At 37.8% G+C, this 26,131-nt stretch overlaps 1 protein-coding gene across 1 annotated transcript; it reads left to right on the top strand.

The window, feature by feature from the left end:
* LOC143035897 (cysteine dioxygenase type 1) lies at positions 1-26,131 on the top strand. The gene is made up of 5 exons (XM_076203085.1): positions 1-278; positions 9,281-9,398; positions 11,237-11,351; positions 16,524-16,693; positions 23,835-26,131. The coding sequence occupies exons 1-5, from the start codon at positions 103-105 to the stop codon at positions 23,850-23,852; spliced, it is 597 nt and encodes a 198-aa protein (XP_076059200.1). The 5' UTR covers positions 1-102; the 3' UTR covers positions 23,853-26,131.

The following is a 26,131-nucleotide window of genomic DNA, read 5'->3' as shown; positions in this document are numbered from 1 at the left end:
GCATTCTCTTCACTGTATATCAAGATCTCACGAAGGGAGTTGGTGTTCTTCGTTCAATTTTAATCTGGTTATCACGACATATACATTCTACGTTGGCACATCATGGAGGTAAAAGGCGAGAACATGCCTAGTATCGCTACTCTGGATGATTTGAGAGCTGAGCTGCACAAGGTGTTCGAGTCAGATAGTGTCAATGTGGAATATGTTAATGAACTTTTGTTGAACTACAAGTCAAACCCAATAGATTGGAAAAAATTTGCACATGGAGACAGATACAAGTAAGTAAATTTAATCATTACTCAACTGTGTGCGTGTGTGGAGGTCAGTGAACAGAATAACCATTTGCTGAGCCATGACATTAATACCAATGCAAGGGGAGGCTATGACGTATTACGCAGTGCCGGTATTTGATATATAAATCGTAATGAATTTAGAATCTTGGGTTGAGGTTGGGAATAGCCCCCGTTCCCATACTCAGAGACTGGTAAGGTTAGGTTAGGCAGTGGCCACTGTATGGGTTGGGGTGGGGGGCAGCGCCCCCTGTGCGAAGAGGTTAGGTTGGGCAAGTTAGGTTAACATGTGGGTAACAGTAGTGGTGGTGGGCTGGCAAGGGGGAGTTGTCGGTTGCTGAGAGTGGAGAGTAGATATACAGATAACATTTTTAACCCACGAAAGGAGATTTTGGAAATTTTGTATTATCCCTCCACATCGACAGATGTGTACGGCATGGAATGCGTTTTTACTTATCCTTATTGTACAGGGCATTCAGGTATTGTTTGAGGGCACGAACGTATATGAAATTGCATAATGAAACTGGCGCGGACTATGAGTTCATATGGAGATGTGGTGTTAAAGTATATATTTTCTCAATACTAAAATGTAACATATTTTATTCTTTATTTATATACTCGTTTATTTGTATATTCATCCCATTTCTTTTATTTTTGTTCATTCATTCATTGTTCAGTAAAATCAACAAAAAGGTAAGACGAAACGATAACCGCCTTAATGAATCTCAGATACATTGAAAGAGTTTTTGGTTGTGCTTCTTTCTAATTGTTAAAACGGGAAAAAAATACAGATTGGAAGCTGAAAGAAAAAATATATTCTAATCACACTGTTTCATGCAGAATGTCTGAAAAAAGTAGGTACAGAGATGGTAGACTGGCTGGTGAGGTTATTTAATGTTTGTTTAAGAGAGGGTATAGTGCCGGAGGACTGGAGGAGTGCCTGTATAGTTCCATTTTACAAGGGAAAAGGGGACAGGTGTGAGTGTAGTAGTTTCAGAGGGATCAGCTTGTAAAGTGTAGTTGGGAAGGCTTATGGGAGGGCATTGGGAAGGCATTGGGAAAAAGGGGAATGTCTGTTGAGGAAGGACGGAAGGGGACAGAAGATCGCCGTGTACGGAGAAGGGTTGTGCATGGATGATGCTGTGATGCATGAGGGGGAGTGGATGGGGGATGAGGGGGTGAGGGAGTATGTGTGAGAAATAAATTGACGCAGCCCGAAGGGATTTCTCCCCGTCTTCTATTTTTCTGCATGAAAGGACGGAGAGGGGGATGGGTCGCCGATTTAATAAAGCGGCCGTGCTGTGGATGTGCTGTGTCTTGCAACACTGCTTCTGACCCAGAAGGAAGGGTGGGATAGGAGGGGATTATGTTGGGGACGGAATGGGTGGGAATGGTTTTTATGCCTTTGTTTTTTGGCTACCTCCCTTATAAGGGGGAAAAAGCCTTTGGTATATGTATGTACACTGTTTCATTGGCTGAAACAGCACCATATTCAGACGACTTTTCGAAATACACTCTGAAATAAACATCAAAGAAATCATGGAGCTCAGAAACTATTCCTGATAATTAATGACCAGTTTTGTCATTACTGGAATTTTGTTGTCGCCTTCACACACACATATATATATATATATTGTGTGTGTGTGTGTGTGTGTGTGTTGTATCCTTCATAGGGAAGCTTTGTCAGTTTCGTTTTTGATGCCTTGGTCATTAAAATTATTCATCATTCACAATTTCCGGTTCCAGAGCATGGCATGATGGAAGAAGAACACTTAGTGTTGAAATAGCATTTCGGAACTTGGAAAATCATGCCAATGATTGGGCCAGACCTTCTGGGGTTTTATTTATTGGGGAGTGAGTTTGAAATTGGTGAATTGTAGACATTAAAATGTGCGTTGATTTAATATTGAATGATGCGATCGTAACTGAAAAAATTGTCATCTGTTTGGATGGAAGTGGTACACTTAATTGCATTTGTTCTGTTGAATTCTATTTACGTGAGGGAATCAGATTATATGTCTAATTTAAGAATAATTCGACTTTGCTGAAAACGTAATCAAAATAGTTTCATGGGAGCTAAAAGAAGTCGGCTAACTAGTCATTGCACTAGATTAGGCTATTTCTAGTATAGATTAATATTAATTGAATGCAGTAGAGTTTCTTGCATGTTCATGCAAGATTCCGTGTATACGACACTGGCTGAGAAAGAATTAGTGATTGGTCCATCGTCTTTTTCGGATACACATCCACAATTAAAGACAAAATCTATTTAGAAAATGTTAAAAATAACGTTGAAATAATTTTTGACAAGGAATGGGATGCTTGTATTATTTTCTTTCATCTGATCTCATTGTTGATATAGAGATTTGCATGCTGTATCATTGTAACTAACATGAAGATGTCGGACGATTTTGTTCTTCGTTTTGTATAATGTTTTTTAAAATTTCGTATATTCAGAGCAGAGGTTCTCAAACTTTATTGCTTAGTTGCGCATTAATGACATATCTTGTCATATGTTGTAGTCAAAACTTGCGACTACAACAGACTTTGCCGGAGCACCAATTCTACATTGTTGTGCGAGTTTGATATATATTCCGCTGACAATACACATTTGGCATAACATTAGTATGAGCACGAGCGTTCATGTGCGTGTATTAATAACAATAATAATAATAATAATGATAATAATAATAATAATTAATAATAGTAATAAATTTAAGTACACACACCTCTTCATAAAAATTACCCGGCGCATTTTGAGAATCCCAGATTCCCAGCACTAGCACTTGTGCACTCTATCAATTGCTCTGATTAGATATAAAATATAATAAACCTAACTTTTTTCTTGATTGCTGCCAGGTGTTGTGTGTTTTTGGATAAAAGTATTGTTAGGTAAGAGGTAGATTGTCGAGGATGTTCATGCTAGTGTTGAAGTATTCTTATTACGTTCTGTGGACTGTGCGCTTGTGGGATGCAAAGGGGAGTGGGTTGGAAAAATCTTGGACAAAAATGGACCAATCATTCTCACGTAAATTTTATCTGGAGGACTTTGGTTTCTGAGCATGGAAGTCTTCTTGGATTTTTTTTTTCTTTTTTTTTTTTTTGTGCAGCTAGTCGTTATTCTCAAGACCTTCTTACGTGCTTTGGTGACGTAACTGGAAGCGTGCAAGTCTCGTCTTCGCTAAGTATTTGGGATCGAATCTCGTACATCTGTTCCCAACAGTTGAAGCGCATAGGACAAAGATTACGACTTCGGCCGGAGGTACGGGCCTCCTAGCGTAGGCCCCATACCTTCACCTTTTATTTGTATTACCGTCTGTAGATTTTCTTTTTCTTTGTTGGATATCAAACTGTAAAAGCATAGTGAATATTTTTTTGCTTCGGTTGTTCAAAGTATCATCGCTCATTCCAAAGATATGGAGCTATGGGCGTGGCAAAGGAACAATTTAAGGAGAGAAAAAAAAAAATAATAATAATAATTGTAAACGTCAAAAGTCGTCAATCTTCTCTAGGTGGTGGTTAGCCCCCTATCATGAAAGAGTACTGCGTGGATCTGGTCCGAAGGGGTGCTACTTAAAATTCTAACGTATATGGCATAAAAATTATGTAGGCAATATGCTACATGGGTTTCTGTTGATCAGATCCTCTGGAGGCCGTTGTATACGCAGTTATATTTATCTTCATTATTATTATTGTTATTATTATTATTATTATTATTATCATTGGGGGGGAGTAGGTGTCAAATGTGAAGTAGAACAATTCAAGAAGTTTGTGGAAAGAGCTGACTATTCATTTTGATCACTGGATGATTATCATTTCATCCATGGTTGTCAGAAAAACAATGTTTTTTGTTTTGAATGTGCGTGTATATATTTATGTGTGCGTATTTCTTTTTTGGAGGATATATAATTTCGTTCTTGTCAACCATTTGTTCGACTCTGGGGAGTATTTGAGAGTTCTGGGCACCTGACGCGCAGTTGCGTAATTTGTGTGGTCATTTACATATGTAAAACCTTTAATGATGGGTTCTGTGTTTGAGGATAATGATAGATTGTTGTCTCGAGTTCCACTGGCTGGAAACCCACAACCCTACAGCAACCGGCAACAGTTTCTAGAAAAAACTTTGAACTTGTGATTCACCATGGTCTTGGATCACGTGTCGGACACGTGAACGACAGCTATGTCCCTCCCGGAAGAGAGCTCACAGCTTATATATGACCGATCTATGGGTAATTCTGTGACTTTACACGCACACACACACCCAACTCCCGCCCATGAGAGTTGGAGTAACAACCAGTAGCGCAGCGATACTGAAATTATTTCAACCCTGGGCCGAATTCGAATCCGGACTGCCGTAGTGGCAGCCGGGAACTCTACCAACTGCGCCACGAGTGTGTGTGTGCGTGTGTGTGACTGTGTCCAAGTCAGCTTGTAGTATTAGGAGGAAATCGACGGTTGGTACTCGCCTTGTATGAAAAAAATTATGAAATTCTGTTGATGGAGGATCCATGTCTAGTCTTCACACCAAGTGCCAGCCTCCTGGGGCTGCACGTCCAAATGTACAAGTTTGAACTCTCGTTCAGGATGGTAATAGTTGTCTACCACAAGTCCAGCACGTGATCCAGGCCAAAATGAATTTCAGTGATTGACATGGCAAACTCGGTAACCGTGGGCGGTTACCTCGGGGTAGTGGATCGGTTAGGCGTAGCTACAGATAATCGTGTGTATATACAATACATTTCTTTGTTTATTTTATACTTAATCCTTTGTGGATTTATATAAGGCAATTGAAACACCTCTTTTTCATCTAACATTTAAATATGTTCTGGAGTTTCTATACACAGAAGTGATTCAGTGGATCACGTGCTGGGCCCGTGATCGACAGCTATTACCCTCCCGGATGAGCTTGGAGATCATATTGGCCAGTCGATGGATAATGACTTATGCACACCGCCCCCTTGCTCAAATGGGATAGTGAAGGTTTTTGAAATTGCGAGAAAAAAATAAAATTTAAACAGAATAGATAAAGTAAGATAATTGAGCACTCTCGTGTGGAATTATGTTCATTAATTCGTAATCACTGAGGAATTATGGACATAATTTTCCCAAATTAACGAAAGGAATGATTTCGGTCACAACATCAATTAATAAAATTTCGACACGTGGTATTTGCTCTTCAATAAAGATGATGAGGAAGTAAGGTTGTGGTAGGTTCACATGGTTTTACTGTGTTTAATTGGATAGTTTAGCAGATGGCATATACGGAAGAAGTCGAATGCCATAACGACGCTAACACACGTATGGCGACATTTTATGATTAACGGTAACACGATTAATTATCTTGAAGGTCCTTTCCCAGTTACATTCCTGGGCGAGAATCGAAACGTTTACTCTTCCCACATATATATATATATATATATATATATATATATATATATATATATATATATTGTGTGTGTGTGTTTTTACCTAGTATGTACCTAGTTGTATTGTACGGGAAGAGAGCTATGCTCGTAGTGTCTCGTCTTTGTATCTTTCAGCATTTAGTTTGTTCTAAAATTCGTGCATAGTTTTTGCACACACTTGCCTCATCCAATCTGTTCTAGACATCCACCACTCTGTGTGGGAAACTATTCTTTTTCAGATCTCTTCTATAACTATCTTTTTGAGTTTCTTTTCATGTCATGTTTTTCTTTTACCCCACTTTAATAAATATACTCTGCCCCTGCGTGTACAGATAAACAACAAAACTGACACTATCCAATAATTTAGTGGTTATCACTACAGAAAACAAGAAACAAACTTTCCAATCCCTTTCTGGTATCATCTTCAGGGGAGTAGATAAAAGTGGTACAAAGTAAGAAAGAAAAAACAAATAGTAACAATATAATTAGGAATGGTACAAAAAATAATATTAGGAGAGGTAGAGGAAATGAACAGTAAGGGTTACATCAAACAATAATCGAAAAACACGACAATTATAATTTTAGAATACGTCACAAGTATTATGTTGGGTGATTTCTTCCCAACTTGTTTACAAATACCAATAATGAAACTAGATTGTATAAGTCACTATTAATGTTAAGATTGACTCATTCAGAATTCTATTGACTTATGATATTCCCATTGGCAGTCGAATTACATGATAATTTGTCTCTCACATTCAAATATTTGGAATGTGAAGAATGCAGATATTGGCAGGAGAGCAGTTGCTTGATATCAAACATATGTGATCTCGGTAGCATAAACGGTAAAATTCCAGAACAACGCAAGCACGAGGATTGTACATGAAACTTACGTTTTCTGATAGCTCCCAACCCAACTTTACCACTTCATAGGAAAAAAACAGATATTTCAAATTGCAAAATAAAAAAATAAAAAGAAGAATGCGTTTGTGTGCGTAAACATGTTTCGTCTCCGCTCCTAAACATCCAAGATATAAGAATATAAGTATATTTAGACCTTGTAAACATCTACTCAGACATTCCAGCCACGTGGAACATATAAATGTGATATTTTACAATGGAGACCTTTCGAAATGACTTACTTCTCTAGCTGGTGTTTAACAATTATGTTCTTAAATGCTTACAAGTTGGTTATTGATAATTTTTCCTCCAACTCTCTAAAACCTTAGAAAATAATAAGCAAGAGTACAAATCAATATTTGACTCGTATATTTAGAACTACTAAGAATAACCTTGGCATCATCCAAATATTCTAGGATACCTTCCTGACTTTTGAATACAACAATTGTTCTCTTTGGGGGTACAATGAAGTACGATTCTCCTTTTCACATCAGCTCTGTTGGCGCACTGTGGGACGCAGCATTATGCATTGCTGGAACTACGCACATGTAGTTTACTGGAATTACCTAAGAAAAATATAATATAAAATTAAAATATTATAACACAAAGTTACAATAAAGATTGACTCGTCGCTTGCGACAGCCCTGTAACTGTTTCTTAAAGTTGGCAAAATTCCACCAGTTGCTTGCTGTCGTGTTACATTGCCACGTCATGCAATTACTTAATTATCTCCATTTACCTAACTCTGCCTTGTATTCATTTATGGTGCCCACCTGAATAATTTATTTTGTACGACTTTTTGATTGGAAATGTTACGTTTCCTAGCATTTTTTAAGTAATTTAATGTCGTTTGAAGTGATTGAGGAAGATGGGTAAAGATGCTTCATTGCTGGTGTCCAGTTCATTTCAGTTTTGGGGTATCTGTTACCCCTCTGTTTCAGTAGTTCATTGATGTATGAAGTTGTTTTATTATTCCTTTCTTTAAAATATTTTTTTCTTTCTTTTTCTATTTCCTGGGGGTTCTTTCGTAACATCTAGCTGTCAATAGGTACGTGTTAAAGTAGTGTTGGCATAGTACGCATATCATTCTCTTATACAAAGGATTACAAAGGCGGAGCATGCCGACAGGAGACCTTTTGATCCATATCTAGGTCGGATATGAAATGCTTCAAGATTTCTTGTTTGTAACTGTTAGCAAGACCACTTCGTCCCACAATTAGATTTATTTTTCTGATTAATAATAATAATGATGATAATAATGATGATGATGATAATAATGATAATAGTAATGATAATTATAATAATGATAATAATGGTAATGATAATGATAGTAATTATAACAATGATGATTATAATAATGATAATGTAATAATGACGATAATAATGATAATATTAATAATTTTATTTGGCATTGAATCAATATACATGAAGTGCAGATAATGGAAAAACATGTTCGAAATAAAAATAACAAATGGCGAGGATAACACAGAAAAACATGTAATCTTATTTCTAATGTGGTCCACAATGGACTGATCCAACGTCTTTGTTGGATTTCAATATTAATGTACTCCCCATACTTCAGTCCTATTCTCTCGTGTACCTAATTTGAATGTTCTCAATATATGTATTTTCCAGCATAATTTTCATCCTCTCTTCTGAATTGGAAGTTTCAATTTCCATAAACATTTTGTTTGTCATCCTCGTAATTTGCCTGCGATTAATTCTTATTAGGATGGCATTGGTTGATAAAAAACGTAACATCACAAGATCGTGTTGCTTTCACTTATTACTTATAGGCAATGCAGATATTATTAATCTGCCGTTATTATTTATTTTCATATTACCTTCTATATGTAATACAACAAAAAATTGTGTAGTAGTCGAAACTTTAGGCGTTGCAAAAAAGGGTTCACTAAAAAAAATAATCAACAGTGACACAATGCACGATATTTTGTCTTTACCGTTTACTCGTAGTAGCACGAATCAGAATGGAGTGTACTATTGCCCTCCATGAGCACTTGATGAAATCGGTATAATATAAAATGGTGTTTTCTCGGATTATACCATATATTCCTATTATTTACAAAATGACGCTTACCGGATTTGTTAGCATATCCTAATTACTGATACTTGAACTTGGCAGGGAAATGAAATTTGCTTAGGTTAGGTTATATGTACTTTCACTGGCTGGAAATCCACAGCTCCACAATAATCGGCAATGGTTTGCATAGTATGAACCTTCTCATAGATCTTCTCTGGAGAAAAAAATAGACCTAGGCTATGTTGGATGATTGTGTTTACATAATTGCAATTTACAGGAAGTGATCTATGCTTGCAGGGTCAATTTTCTCTTTCTCCAACTTTCACAACTAGTTATAAATTTGCTTATGGCTTTAGTTTTGATTGTTGCTCCTGGGCTATTTTTAGGAGCTCATTTATCTATATGGGAAACATTGTTTCTTGACATCCTTCAAATGTCGTCTTCAATTTGTTCATTCTCATGACCTTATGATGCCCTCCCAACCCAAACCAAGTGATCCTCTGTCAGTTAATGATTTAAACACTTCTTTCTGGCAGGTAGAATAGAAAGTATAAGTATTACTCAGCCTGGAGAGGGTTCAGAATAAATTATCTGCATTGCATTCTGTTATTATATAAAGAGAGCTAAATTAAATTTCATTTCAGGTATACACGGAATTTAGTTGATGAAGGGAATGGAAAGTTTAACCTCATGCTGTTGGTCTGGGGACCTTCACATACATCAACAATCCATGATCATGCTGATGCTCACTGCTTTATGAAGGTAAGAAAAAAAGAACATTTCACATGATATATTTTGTTGTGCCAAAGTAGACATAATGTCCTGTCTATAGTTGTCTCTTGATATATTTTAGGTAACATCACACTTAAATGATTTTTCAGCTAGTTCAGAATTGGTTGAATTTGATTGATATTCAGTTTCTCAGGGGATCAAGTATATTTGTAATGTATGAAAATCAAGCTAATGTAACTGAAGTTACTTTAAGTGTGCTAAATCCAAAGCAGTTAACAAAAACTCATTCAGTGTGATATTACATGTATGGTGAATCCACATTTTACCTAGTTGTATTACACATTGGCATGTGTATCTGTTCCTTGCTAGTGAGAAGTGGAACATGGTAAATTCTTTTGTCAGGTTTGTAACTTGTGGATTTCATACATGCTCACTGTCGTGATACTTATCTTTTCTTGCTTTCTAAGTTTTGCCTAAGGTGTCAATGTTTTTATAGTTATAATAGATATTCACTTTCTGCACTTTTTCCATTTATGTACAGTAAAATGCCTTATATCTGACATTCATCAGAAATTATTTGCTAGCCATGATATTTTAAAGATACTAACCTAAACACTGAAATAGCCAATAGATAAAAAAAATCTGCAATATATGAACTTGGTCTACACACCAAAAAACTTGGGGAGTTTTTAACAAATAGTTGTATTGTAATTTTGTCATTCTGCCAGTTAAAACATTTCATATGTCAAATTTTATGGTACCTAGGAAGAAATGCATCTTCATAAGATTTAGATTTTTTTTGCTAAAGCTGGTGTATTTGTAATGTTATAGATTAATGTTGTCTTGTGTTTTACTGACTGGAAATCTACAGTTCCACATTAAGCAACAGCTTCAGCTCTCCCATCTCTCAGGGAAGAAATGTTGGACTGTAAGATTAAAAGCTTTTAAAAACAGACCCACGCTAATCTAACAATACAGTTCAACAATGCTTCCTGGATAGAGGACCTTTCCTGACTAATGTGAAGCTGTGTCTTTAGTCATTGAAACTAGAAATAGCATCTGTGATATAACAATACAAAACAAAGTTGTACCAAAACAAGTCCTGTAAATCAGTTATATCTAGAAACCAGAATCCTCAACAGGGAACACATGAGAATAATTAGTACACAATTATGTACAAAAGTCCTTTAGCCCTTGCATTCATTACATATAACTCTATCCAGGTGGGTAGAACAAGAGCTCTACCTTTACTTCATATTACCTAGAAAATATTATGGAACTTGGCCCCATTGTCCTACAACACTTACACAAAAATATACACAAATTACAAAATGAATACTACTTAATTACACCCAGACATAAACTCAGTAGAGACATTGTAGACACCCAAAAATCATGCTAGTATACCTCCATTCAGCTCATCACTCATCTCTAAAGAAATATAAACTTAGAAACAGACTGCACATGCTTCAAATCTGAACAACACATGGAAGATATGGGACATGCCTTCTTACTTTGTACAGACAACATTATAAAAATCCTTCTCTATTTATTTATCTATTTATTTTATTTTTTATTTTATTTTTTATTTTATTTTAACAAGCTAGTTAATAGAGATTGTTTCAAATAAAGCTATGAATATATAGAATATACCAACTGAAATTGCAATTGAAGTATATAGGACTTTAAGATAGATTATCAAAAAGGTTAACATGGGATACTGTGGAAATAAGCTGTTCTGGAAAGCAGACATATGTATATTTCATATAGATACATTTCACTACAGAAGTATATGCCTTCTGATTTAACATATTTTTGACTATTGCTTCTATATGTATATTAGTTCCTGAAAAATGAATTCTTGACAGATGTTGGATGGAACTCTACAAGAGGTTCGATTCCAATGGCCCAGTGATGAAGAATCAGAAATGGTAGAAAGTGGTCGAACTGTGTTAAAGAAGAATGAAGTGTGCTACATCAATGGTAAGTGGATTTAGTGTTTCATGTCTTTATAATCAGTAACAGAATAATTTGTTACTACAGACATAATTATAGTTTATGTGACACTTGTATTTTTGCCAAGGTGGGCATGATAATGGGTTTGGATGCTCGTGAGATGGGGAAAAGGCCTTTTGGTATGTATTATGTGTTACACTGCTACCTTCCTTATGAAGGGGATAAGGCCTTTTAAGGGCCAGGTTTTCATCAGTTTTGGTTTACGTTATACATACAGTGGCCGCGAAAAGTTTGGGCGCAAAATTATAGGCGCCCCAACTTTCCCCTAAACTCAAAACATGCGAAAAATACAACTTTCCACCCAAACTTTTCGCTATTTTTCAATGCTAGTGTTTGTACCCGTATTTAGCCGAGACAATACACACTATTTGGCAACTCTGTTTAGGCGCACTCGATGTCACATGGAGTCAGTTTCTAAACATCTCTCACGGAGAGTAGTCTTTTTTTGCGGTGGTCTCTGTTTTTGTGCCTTGATATCTCCGTAATGGGAAGTGGTAAAGAGCTGGAAAGAGACACAGTTGTTACAATCATAACCCTCTATAAGGAGGGTTATAAGTGTAAAGATATTGCTACTCGTGTGGGAATTGGAGTGCGTCAAGTGCAAAAGTGGACCAAGAAATTTCGAGACGAAGGAAGTGACATCATTCGTACTCCAAAGCATCGCTCTGGTCGGCCAAGGAACATATCAAATCGTACTTCTATGGTTCTAACTGCCTCCTAATAACCGTAGGAGGCAGTTAGAACCATAGAAGTACGATTTGATATCTTCCTTCACCGACCAGAGCGATGCTTTGGAGTACGAATGATGTCACTTCCTTCGTCTCGAAATTTCTTGGTCCACTTTTGCACTTGACGCACTCCAATTCCCACACGAGTAGCAATATCTTTACACTTATAACCCTCCTTATAGAGGGTTATGATTGTAACAACTGTGTCTCTTTCCAGCTCTTTACCACTTCCCATTACGGAGATATCAAGGCACAAAAACAGAGACCACCGCAAAAAAAGACTACTCTCCGTGAGAGATGTTTAGGAACTGACTCCATGTGACATCAAGTGCGCCTAAACAGAGTTGCCAAATAGTGTGTATTGTCTCGGCTAAATACGGGTACAAACGCTAGCATTGAAAAATAGCGAAAAGTTTGGGTGGAAAGTTGTATTTTTCGCATGTTTTGAGTTTAGAGGAAAGTTGGGGCGCCTATAATTTTGCGCCCAAACTTTTCGCGGCTACTGTACATATACCAAAGGGTTTTCCCCCCTTACAAGGGAGGTAGCCAAAAAACAAAGGCATAAAAACCACTCCCACCCATTCCATCCCCAACATACTCCACTCCCATCCACCCACTTCCCTCCCTCTTATCTTGGCACCTCCTGGATGATGGGTCATCCCTGCATCTTGCCCACTGCCCTGGGTCAGAAGCAGTGTCGCAAGACACAGCACATCCACAGCAAGGCCGCTTCATTAAATTGGCAACCCCTACTCTCTGTCCCCACATGCAGAAAAGAAGACGGGGAGAAATCCCTTCAGGGTGCGTCAAATTATTTCTCACACATACCACCTCATGCATCACAGCATCATCCATACACAACCATTCCATCTCATCCTACGTCACCCCCTCATGTTCACTCCTTCCACCTCTGCCTTCCACACCTCTTTTACTAGTCATTCTTCACTCATTCTTTCCATGTGTCAAAACCATCCCAATACTCTTTCATCAACTCTATTTCCCAACTCTCTTTCCACCCCCATTCTCCTCCTCATCTCCTCATTTCTCACTCTATCCAGCCTAGTAACCCCTATCATACTTCTGAGGCACCTCATCTCAAACACATTCAAACTCCTCCTCACTTCCTCTCTTACATCATACTTACATTCTCTTCATCTCTTAAATCATACTTGAGGTTAAGGGAATTAACCAGAAGTAATTGAGAAAATTAATAAATGCTGTATTCATAAGAACTTAAGAATTGAGGAGATTGCAAGAGACCATAGGACTTACTCTAGGCAGTTCCATGTCCCTTACCACATGTCATCTCTATCCATAAAGTTATCAAATCTCCCAAAACAACGGATTGTTTCTATGCTCACTACATGGTTACTAAGTCTATTCCATTCATTAACCACTCAGTTGATAAACCAGTTTTTGCCTATTTCCTTCTTAAACCTAAATACTGTCCACTGCCAGATTGCAGTGATTTTTTCCTGTCACTCTTCCAGCATAATGCTTTATTTTAATTTATTATTTTGGTTACTGAGTTTATTTCCCAATGATACTGAGGAATAAATGAAAGAAGACTAGTAATAGAATATGGGAAGCAGTGATGGATAGAATGAACTTTGTTTGAAAATTAAGAATGGAATAGAAGGATGAGGTGAAGGGGGGGCCACTTGTTTATAGATTACATTTATTTACTGCATTTATAGCTTAGTAGGAGAATGGATTGAATCAGTGGTAGATATAGGGGGGGCTGAAGCCTCCAGAATTTTGTTCTTTTAGTATCTCATTGCAGAAGTTGAGAAACCTGCCTTGTGTATGCCAGTACATTGGAGAAACAGTAATACAGTAGCAAAATTTTTTTCCCACTATTTAATAAAACACTTCTTTGATAATAATTGGAAGGATATTTAACACATTATTGAGGGTAAATCTTTAAAAATGTAAGATTAAGTGTTACTTTTTCCCAATATTTTGAAACTAAATCAAGAACATATATTTCAATTTATATTTGAAATCATTGTATTCATGCTACAGAGCACATCTGTTTAAAAGTGTCATCTAAGTGGCCTTGCTGTGGATGTGCTGTGTCTTGTGACACTGCTTCTGACCCAGGGCAATGGACAAGATGCAGGGAGGGAGGGAAGAGGGTGGAAGGGAGTGGAGTGTGATAGGGATGGATTGGGTGGTAGTGGTTTTTATGCCTTTGTTTTTTGGCTACCTCCCTCATAAGGGGGAAAAAAGCCTTAGGTATATGTATGTATCTATATTTACAAAATTCAGGTTGGCCCCCCTCAAATTTTGATCTTGGACCCACTGCTGTAATCAGTAGTGGAGTTTGAGAAGGTATATGAAATAAATGGGTAAAAGTGAGGTGATGAGATGTACAAGAAGAGAGGGTGGAAGTGAGTTGGAGGTGAGTTTAAAAAGAGAGAAACTGGAGGAAGTTGATAGCTCAAGGTATTTGGGTTCACATGTATCAGACAAAGAAAAATTAGGGGTGGAGGTAAGTTATGAGATAAAGGAAGCAATTAAATGTTAGGTGGGATTGAAAAATATCTTGAGAAAGTGCCCATGACACTACGTATTGGAGTTACGTGGATATTCAACTTAATGGACAAGTTTCTGGGGCTATTTGTTTCCCTACCTCCAACTCTGGGTGGAGGTGGGGAAATGATATAGATTTTGAGAGAATGTCTGATGTACAGTCCTGTTGTATACAAGGTGATGAAGCTTTGATACAGTGCTGGGTCCCATCTTATTCCTCCTCAGTATTGTCACTGCCAGGCATCACACAACAAAACCTAAGTTCACTAGCAAGTGTAGGTTTTCATTAGCAAAGAGAAACCAATCAAAGTCTTCAAAATATTTATAAGAACCACACCTGATTATACCTCCATGGGATAGTTCTGTACAGTCAAGAAAATAAACATAGACATCCTACACACTTCACAAAACAAATAATTAGAAATAATAAGAGAGTGAGTTAAAACCATTCCAATATAACATCTACACACCAAAACCAAAATCCTCCCCATAGAAAAGCACATGAAAATGATAGGCACACAATTAATGTGTGGGAGCCTGCAATCCCACCCATCCATCCCATCACATAACACAAGCACAACCAAATGAATAAGGAAAAAAACAGCATACAACTCAGACATCCACATTAACCTACCACCTGCACCATGCAGCACATCCATGCAAAAACATATAAACAAGGATATGAAGAAATACAATTTTCTATACAGATGTGTACACTTGGAACAGCCTAGATGATGATATTATACAAGCTGGTACCCTACATCACCTTAAACCTAGGTACGACAATGAGAGAATAAGGTGGTATAGCCTGAGTTTGAACCTTACGTGAATTTTAAGCTAGGAATGATAAATGGAGAGTAAAAGAAGGACTGGAGGGGTGTGGAGTGTATTCAGGGATGGAATGGGTGGGAATGATTTTGTGCCTTTTTCTTTTGGGCTACCCCCCTTGTAAGGGGGAAAAAGCCTTGGTATATGTATGTATGTATGTAAAAGAAGGACTGACGAGTTAAACACCATATGAGAATGGAGCCTTTATTTGTATGATGTTTCGCTTTTTACAGGTTTTTCAAGTATTTGAAAAAGCTGTAATAAGCGAAACATCGTACAAATAAAGGCTCTGTCCTAATATAGTGTTTAACTCGTCAGTCTTGTCGGCAACTGCTACTTTCATAAGAGAAGGACCTCATGAGCATTGGTCTTTACCTGTGTATTGCAATAAGGTAAGTATTGTGAGATAAATACACACTCATATCACAAAAGAAACACTTTAACCCATTCAACTCCGATGACAAGATGTCTTGTCATTTGGTCAAATAAAACAAAAAATCATAATAAAACAACAAAATGTTTGATGATCAAACAGCACCAGAAAAATATGACGTCATCAGTCCTCCTCGAGGAGGACTGATGACGTCATATTTTTCTGGTGCTGTTTGATCATCAAACATTTTGTTGTTTTATTATGATTTTTTGTTTTATTTGACCAAATGACAAGACATCTTGTCATCGGAGTTGAATGGGTTAAAACTGTCCACTAAACTCCATACTCCACTAAAGTCCCCCGGCCATCAGTCCAACAGAGCAGTCCCTTCCATGATAAATAAGAACCACACTAGCATTACTGCACTGAGCCCACCATCCAACAGTAAAACAAAACCAACATGGAATAGGCCTGGCCATAAACAGAAGACACTATAAACATCTCATCCCACATCATTCTGCACTAACCTTACCCTGACAACAACAATGTTTCTTCCTCGAGTAAATCAAGGGCTGGTACTGTGTCTGTTGCTATTTACCAGGGAGTCATGGGTCTCTTTCGAGAAAGTCTTGGGATAATGAATCGACTGATGACCTTAAATTCTTTCATTTTCAGATTCTCTTGGGCTCCATCGTGTTGAGAATGCTTCCCACAGTGAACCCGCTGTATCTTTGCATTTGTATTGTCCACCCTTTGACAATTGCCAAGTATTTGATGAAGGCACAAGCAAGAAAATTAAATGTCCAGTCACATTTTGGACCAAATTTGGAAAGAAAGTAAATCAGGTAAGAGAAGAAGGTCATATAAATATTGTATTTTATCATCAATAATTCACCAGCACAACATCATTAAGAACAATATCATACTGATACAGTGAATTATTTTGGATTTGTGGTGCCAGGTGGGAGGTCTGGGCTAGTGTTTACTTAGTTGTATTTACCTAGTTGTATTATATGGGAAGGGAACTACACTTGTGGTGACCCGTCTTTATATATTTCAACATAAAGTTTTTCCTTAAAATTTTGAATAGTGTTTGTACACACTGTTTCCATATCTAACTTATTCCAGGTATCCACCACTCTATGTGGGAAGCTATTCTTTTTCAGATCTCTTCTGTAATTATCCTTTTTGAGTTTCTTTTCATGTCCTCTTTTTTCCATTGTCCCATTTTAATATATCATCTCTATCTAGGATTTCCATTCCTTTTATGATTCTATAAATAGCCAGTAGATCTCCTCTTGCTCTTCTTTGTTCCAGAGTTGGTAGTTCCAATTTAGACAGTCTTTGTTTGTATGTTTGCAGATTTGTGTTGGGTGTGATATTCTTAAACTGGGAGTATTGGTGTGTCATGTCAGGGAGTGTATTTGGAAAGAGTTAATCATAATATAGAGAGAAGGCCTATCTGAAGAAAAAATGGAAGGAGAGAAAAGTTAGAGGTAATGGTGTTGATTCCCCCAAAATTAGGCATTTACCTATTTATTATTTACCTAATTTGTAATATATAGGAAAGGAGCTATGTTTTTATGGTTCTGTCTTTTTCATACCTGACTTGAAGTGTTTGAGAAGTGTGCTAGGTGTTACAAGGATGGATATAATGAGATATGTTGGGGTGAGACAGAGCAGGAGTGGAGAGAGAGTAGTTAGATTTGGAGAAGGCATTTGACAAGGTAGCTCCATAAAGGACATTCTTCTAGCCTCATGATAGGCTTGTGATGTTAGACTAGGTCAGTCACATCACAATTGATTACTATGAAAAATAGTGCATATTGGAGGACTTAGAGACAAATTACTGGTTTGGGTTAGCTATATACAGCAGGATGGGTAAATGAGGACAGAACTACATACATACATATACCAAGGCTTTTTCCCCCTTACCAGGGAGGTAGCCAAAAAGGACAAGGCATAAAATCATTCCCACCCATTCCATCCCCGAAAACACTCCACACCCCTCCACCCTCCCTCCCATCGTAGCACCTCCTAGATGACGGGTCATTCCTGCACCCTGTCCACTGCCCTGGGTCAGAAGCAGTGTCACAGGACACAGCACATCCACAGCAAGGCCGCTTCATTAAATCGGCGACCCCCCCCTCTCCGACCCCCCATATAAAGGAGAGGACGGGGAGAAATTCCTTCGGGCTGCGTCAAAATTTTTGCTCACACACACTACCTCACCCCCCCATTCCCCCGTCCATTCCACCTCATGCATCACAACATTTTCCATATACAACCATTCTCCATTCACCCCTGTCTTCTGTCCTCTCCCGTCCTTCCTCAACACCTTCCTCAACAGACATTCCCCTCTTCCCCAAATCCCCCTTCACCCCATTCATCCATCTCATCCTAGGACGTCCCCTCATGTTCACTCCCTCCACATCTGCCTTCCATACCTCCTTTACTAGTCTTTCTTCACTCATTCTTTCCATGTGTCCAAACCATCCTAATACTCTTTCATCAACCCTATCTCCCAGCTCCCTTTCCACCCCTGTTCTCCTCCTCACCTCCTCATTTCTCACTCTATCAAGCCTAGTAACCCCCATCATACTTCTCAGACACTTCATCTCAAACACATTCAAGTTCCTTCTCTCTTCCTCTCTTATGTTCCATGTTTCTGCTCCATACAGAACTAAAAGATAAAATTTCATTATGGTGGGCTGTGACTAGCAGATTCCTACAAGGTCAGTATTGTTACCTATAATGTCCTTTATATATGTAAATGGCTTAATGGTAGGCATGGTAAGCTACACTAACATGTTTGTGGATGATGTCATGATAATGAGAAGAGTGAGAAATGGGGAAGTCTGTAGGTTGTTACAAAAATATTGATCTATTTATATCTATACACCAGAAGTTCCCTTCCCCATTGTAAAGGAGATAGCCAGCTAAGGTATGCACTCACCCTTCGCCTGTCCCACACCCATTTGTTTTCCCATTAAACCTAGAGCTGAGGTTGAAATGATAGTAGCTCAAAGGACCATCATTGAATTATTCAGTGGAAAGCAAAATAATTACAAAAGCAGAAGAGAAGGATCTGGGACTTATGATCGTGGAAAACTTGTCACCTGACAAACATATCGCTAAGGTTGGATGAGAAATATGGATTGCTGAAGATCATAAAGTGTATTTTCACTAGGTGGATAAAGAGGTGATAAAAAAGATGTAGCATAATCCATCTTAGATTGGAATATGTAGAGGAGTACAAAGTAAAAGGTAGAAACGGGATCAAGAGAATACAAGAACCATTGACCATATTGGTTCTCAACCTCACATTTATACTGTATGTGGACATTTACCTAGTTATATTTACCTAGTATTTTGCGGGAAGGGGAGCTATGCTCGTGGTGTCCTGCCTTTGTATTTTGCAGTGTTTAGTTTGCTTTTAAACTCATGAATGGTTTTAAAAGCAAACTAGACACTGTGAGATACAAAGGCGGGACACCATGAGTGTAGATCCCCTTCCCGCAAAATAGAACTAGGTAAATGCAATTAGGTAAATGTCCACATACAGTATAAATGTGAGGTTGAGAACCAACATGTTAGAGGCCTTAGACCCACCATCTTTTAAGGAATAAAGAAAAAGAGATGACTTGATTGCAGTGTTCAGGTCACTGAAGGGACGACAAAATTTACAGAGATTTCATGGTTTGGGATGGGAGATTGTGGCGAGGTCATGGTAACAATTTAAAATATGACAATATATCTGAAGGACATGAAGAAGCCATTTTCCAGACATGTTTGCAACCTCTGGGAAAAGCCTAGACAATATGGCACAAGTTGGTAGACAAATTGAAATTAGGAGCAATAATGGGGAATAAGTATTCGGACCCTGTGAGCAAATTTCCTACCCTGTATGTTACAATAAGGTAAATATATCATAGACACTAGTCCAGTGTTTCTTCTAGGGGAGATCTATTAGAGGGTTCAAAGACCATTGCATGCTACTGTGGGACAAAGGGTCTCTGGTCTGTGAATCTCAGCCAACAGTAATTGTATATTATTGCTATTGTTGTTATTATTCTCTTATTGTTTTGAAAAAGGAATTGTGAAGAGAACCCCATATAAAAAAAAATTATTACTAGGAAAGGTTTGTCAATCATTGTATTAACATTCTTGTTGAAGTTCATACATTTATGAAAGGAAAAAATTAGAAAATTATGAAAAAACTGTTAATAATAGAAATGATAGTTGTAAATCAGTTATTCAGTATGATTAGCAAAGGAAGTTTTTATACATACATACATACATACTGAGTGATAGATATATGGAATAAATTGGATGAAGAAATAGTGTGTGCAAACACAATACAAGAATTTAAGAACAAACTTAATCTTGTGAGATACAAAAATGGGTCACCATGAGCATAGCTCCCCTTCCCATATAATAGAACTAGATAAATACATACCAAAAAGTCTTTTCCTCTTTATAAGGGGTGACAGAGTCAAAACATTTACCTAATCTACACCCATGCTCTATGCATCCAACACCCATTTGCTTCCCTTTCCATCTTAGCACCTCGTAGATTAACCTCTTAAGTACGAGTCAAATTATCGCGGGCAGCATCACCTGCCTGATGTATGATGATTTGATGATGCATCACAATACTCACATTATAAAATATAAACTTATAGCTGTATTACTCAATCTATTTCACTCTGAATATTAATAACCACAGGGAACATGATCAAACCAGTTTGCATAATATGGGGTCACTGAGCTATAACTACAAAATAAATATAATCAAGATGCCGACGCAGGCATCCTCATATACAGTACCCACTCAATCCTTGTGATGCCTATGTAGGCATCATTGTACGGAAGGGGTGAAGAGCCATTGCCTATCCCTATCACCCAGTTCATTCGAAAGTCGCTGCAACAGGACATAGCATTTCCACAGCTTGACAGTTGAAGCAGGTTCACTCCCCACTTTATTACTGTATATGGCAACCCTCCTCCTCATTCACTCAAAATAATTCATGTAGTACACTGTAAGGACATCCCTTTAGGTCATGTCATCTCCTCATCTATTTACAATCATTCTCCACTCACTTCTCACTTTGTACACTTTCTTCCTTGCACAAAAGACATCCTCTTGCATCCAGTACCTGCTTCAACCCATCATTCCACCTCATTTTTTATCTTCCTTTCAATTTCTTCCATCCATTTCTGCTTCCCACACTATTTGGTTGTATTTCCTAAATCTTTCCACATGGTCAGAACATCTCGGCGCTCTTTGGCAGCTTTTCAACCATGCCCACTAGCTTCCCCCACATTTTTTGTCCATACTCATAACACTTATTGTACATCTCCAATAATAAATCTCAAATGTATTTAGGCTCTTTTTGCTTCATTCAGATTCCAAGTCTCCATTCTATACAGTACCATGGTCACAATTACTCCTGCATACAATCTTCTCTTTGTGTTCATCGCCAGATACCTTTTTACAGAACCCTTACATGCCTAAGTGCCTCATTGATCCCCCTCCCACCTCCCCCCATCACTACCATCTCTTACTGCCTATTATAGCTATTGGCTTGTGAAATAATGAAACAGATTTTAAAAATGTTATTTAATGCCCCTATTGCAGAAAGCATACATTGCAGAAAGGATAAGGAAAAATATTTTATATTCTGTTGATTCTAATGCAAAATTCATATATTACAGTAAAATATTCAAGGCTACTTTGACCCGTTTTTGATATAATTATTTTGTCAGCCTTGTGGAGGGCACGTCCAGACTAGAATTGCTGCCCCTCTAAATGTGCCACCCCAGGGCATATGCAACCCCCCAACCCCTGCTCCCCCCATGTGAGGGCTCTGCCTATTTATCATAATGCTTTTCATTTCTCTTAGACTGTTGCTTCCCAATGTGGGGCGTACGCCTCACAGGTGGGCAATTCGGTTTTTTTGTTTTTTATTTTTTGCATGAGGGGACGGAGAGGGGGGTCGCCAATTTAATGAATCAGCCTTGCTGTGGATGTGCTGTGTCTTGCGACTCTGCTTCTGATCCAGGGCAGTGGACAAGATGCAGGGATAACCTGTCATCCAGGAGGTGCCATGATAGAGGGAGGGAAGAGGGTGGAGGGGAGTGGAGTTTGATAGGGATGGAATGAGTGGGTGTGGTATTTATGCCTTTGTTTTTTGGCTAACTCCCGTATAAGGGGGGGAAAAGCCTTTGGTGTATGTATGTATTTTTCATTGATGTCTTGTTCTTTTGAAGTGTTTTAAACCAAGGTCTTATGATTTTTCAGCTAAAGTGGAGTTTATTTTTCAAATGATAAGAATTGTATATAACCACATGGAGGACATCAGTGATTAGGCGGGACATGGTCAAGAAAAGGTCGAGAACCATTGCTCTAGACCTTTACTTGACTCTTTTAGTGTAGAATTCACTTCCATTTTGATTCCACCATTTGCCGCCACATGTATTTACCCAGTTGTATTACATGGGAAGGGAGCTATGCTCATGGTGACCCGTCTTTGTATCTTTCAGCATCAAGTTTTTTCTTAAAATTTTGAATAGTATTTACACACACTGTTTCTTTATCTAAGTTATTCCAGATATCCAGCACTCTGTGTGGGAAGCTATTCTTTTTCTGATCTCTTCTGTAGTTATCCTTTTTGAGTTTATTTTTATGACCTTGTTTTCTCATTGTCATTTTTTAGTAAATCATTCCTATCAAGGATTTCCATTCCTTTCATGATTCTAAATATAGTCATATACTTGAAGTTCTCCTCTTCCTCCAGCCTTCACCCTTTAAACTTATCTCCAAATCACCACTATCATCACTCCTTATAATATAATAATAATAAGTTTATTTGGCAATGAATCAATGTACATGAAGTGTAGATAACGAAAAGAACACATAGTTCAAAATAACAATTACAATTGCGGAGGATAGCACAAAAAAAGCATGTAAGTTTATTTCCATTGTGGTCCTCAAACGTATGGAAGGGGTTAAGAGTCGTCCTTGTACATCTCATCACTTATTTTTGCCCATATATTCCTTCAGGTTCCTTCTTTCACACACCTCCCAAACTCCATCACCAACTGCTTCAGTCTGTCATCAGTCTCAGTCACAAGTGCAGTTTGTAAATAACTGGCTCACCTCCCACATCCTTCCATGCACACTCTTCAGCTCCAAACCCCTGCCTAGCACTTTAACTTTACCTCTCGTGCCACTCCATTCATCTACATGTTGAACAATTATACATACATACATACATACTTGAACTACAGACATTAGAACAAAGAAGAGAGAAAGGAGACTTGATAACTATTTATAGAATCATGAAAGGCATAGAAACTATTGATAGAGAGGATCTAATGAAATGGGATAGTAGAAATACAAGAGGACACGGAAAGAAAATCAAGAAAGGGACCTGAAAAAGAACAGCTTTCCCCACAGAGTAATAGACATCTGGAACAAGTTGGACAAAAAAGTGGTGTGTGCAAAAACAATTCATGAATTTAAAAACAGTTTAGATAAAATGAGATATGAAGACGGGACACCACAAGCATAGCTCCCCTTCCTGTAAAATACAACTAGGTAAATACATATACCAAAGGCTTTTTCTCCCATATAAGGGAGGTAGCCAAAAAACAAAGGCATAAAAACCACTCCCACCCATTCCATCCCTATCATACTCCACTCCCCTCCACCCTCTTCCCTCTCTCTTATCTTGGCACCTCCTTATAGCAACATAAAACAACCCTGGTGCAGCCCCACTCTCATCTCAAATCAATCACTCTCCATTCCTGACCTCATGTGAAATGTTTGATGAGAAAAAATAATCTAATACCTGGTTGCAAATATTATTGTTTTGGGAGTTAATCTGGTTATAATTTTGTAATTTAAAGATGGCTATGAATACAAGCCAACTATTGATAGAATGAAGTGCTATATTATACAAGTGTTGATTTTTTTTTCAGGTTAGGAACAAGAACTAATTTTGAAGAAATGTACGACCGTCAACGAAAATGGAATTGTTTCCAGAAACCATGTTTCATGCGTTCAGCTATTGGAAAATGTATAAAAGATGACACTTTTCAGTGCATGAATTCATATTGTGGATGCACAGAAATCAATCATCTATCTGGAATAATAGAGCCAAAATCCTTTTAAATAAATTAATTTTGCAGATATTGCAAAATTGGCCCAAGAACACCCCAAACACCAGGGACTCCCACAAAAGGATCCTTGTGGATAGAAAGACATTTTGAAGCATCAGTTGATCAGATAAAACACTAAGATACAGTATAGGTGACCCCCCTCCCTCACACACACACATTTTTACAGGTATTCAGGGAAGATCCCCCAACAAATATAGTTTCCATCCCCCTAGGCCCAGACCATGCACAGAGAAATAACCCTTGGAAGGTGCTTAAATAAATTTCAATACCTTGGAAGAGCCCAAACCATAGAAAAATAGTTTTGAATGGTACATACATACGCCAAATGGCTTTATCCCCTGTATAAAAAGGGTGGCCCGATTAAGGTTCAATCAAACCCACCTTTCACCCAACCCAATGGGATGGTAATTATAATGAATGGTAGTGATGATGATGATATGTTTTAATGTCACAAATTCCCCCTATTGAAAGGCTAGGACGGTGCCCCTCACAGAAGACTTTGTAGCATGAAATTCAATGTACCATGTCTTTGGTTCAACTTTGCCAGTGGCAGGAATCAAACCACCATCCCTTGACCTTCGTTGCTGGTGGTAGTTGGATAACTGAGACCAGGTGGGAAGTGTGAAGGGATGAATGTGGGTCAGTGGACAATGGGCTGCAGATGACAAGGAACAGCTTGTCTTCAAGCAGGAACATGCCAGTGACGTGAAAGAACCCACAAATATCCAGGGGTGCTCCTGTGGTTGTCTGACCCTCTTTTCTATAAAAATGTATGAATATGGGAATATGCAAATGTGGGGGTTCACCTGTACATTAATGTATGTATACATACATGTAATAGATAAATGGTATGATAGTTGTACATCATACAAGTGACAAACACATAATATATATACATATTGAATATGAACCATGTGTAGTATGTAAAACAAAATATATTATAAGGGATAGGTTAAACTTGGTGTCTCTAAACCACTAAAAGTAGCATAATATGTATATCAAGAGGCTTTTTTTCCCCCATATAAATGGGATGGCCAAATCAAAACACGTGACCACTCTACACCCTTCCTACCCATACATAAAGCCATTTATTGTTCCTTTACTAGGGTACTGTCAGTACTTTAGGGACAATTTTAGGGCACCTCTTTGGACCAGGGCCATATATTATTTGTGTGTTAGAGCTAAATCTCTACACGAAGGAATTATGAGATACTTTTATACTACTGCTGTCCCTCTTTTATGCTGTTCCCTTGAATGTATTCTTTCACCATGTCTATGACTACCTTTCTTTTCTGATCCCCTTGTTGTGGTGGGGGAGAAGAATGCCACCACTGTTTCCCATGCATGTCATGGAAGGTGACTAAATGGGACAGAGTGAGGGAACTAGGGATCCCTCACTCTGTAATTTAATCCTGTAAAAAGTCATGGCATGAAAAGTAGCACAAATGAAATAAAGGAAGTTCATGTATAAAATGGCCTTGATCCTTAAGAGGGGAGATTGGCTGAGTTATAGTATACTTTTTGCCATGACAGTGTGGATGAAAAGTATGAAAACAAAAACTAACCATAAATAGAAACAAAGAGGAATGTTTTGAAAATATGTAATGGAAAGGGGAATAAAATACAAAAAAGAGAGATATAAAGTGAGTAGTTGAATAAAGATTATTAATAGTGCACTACAAAGAGACAGCACTTTATATTTCTCTATTTATTTTAAGGTATAAGGTCTCTCTTGCCCTCTTGGCAGGTTGCACACACAACCATTAGCCCCAAAACAATGCAGTCAAGCAAGTGACCACAACAGGGCAGCCAGTCAAACCCATCTTTGTTGTGTTGTATGAACTGCCAAACCATTGAACAGAAAATTTGGAGTACAATTTAGATTTCTTTATTTATCTTCATGATCACTTATTCAGTTTGCAGATAGATTTTTTCTTATATTGTTTTATTAGTGCTGTATCCTTGTGGATATTATATTGTTTTGGATATTACAGTTGCTAATTATTAAGGGATCATATTTGTTAACTTTGTACACATGATAGTTAAAGTGTACTGGCTTCATTTGTGATAGTAAATGTGATAAAATTGAAAGCACT

Source organism: Oratosquilla oratoria, chromosome 19 (genome assembly GCF_046742065.1).
Source record: "Oratosquilla oratoria isolate Oo_2021 chromosome 19, ASM4674206v1, whole genome shotgun sequence".
In the NCBI taxonomy this organism is placed as follows: domain Eukaryota; kingdom Metazoa; phylum Arthropoda; class Malacostraca; order Stomatopoda; family Squillidae; genus Oratosquilla; species Oratosquilla oratoria.
This window is presented reverse-complemented; position numbering and strand designations above follow the sequence as displayed.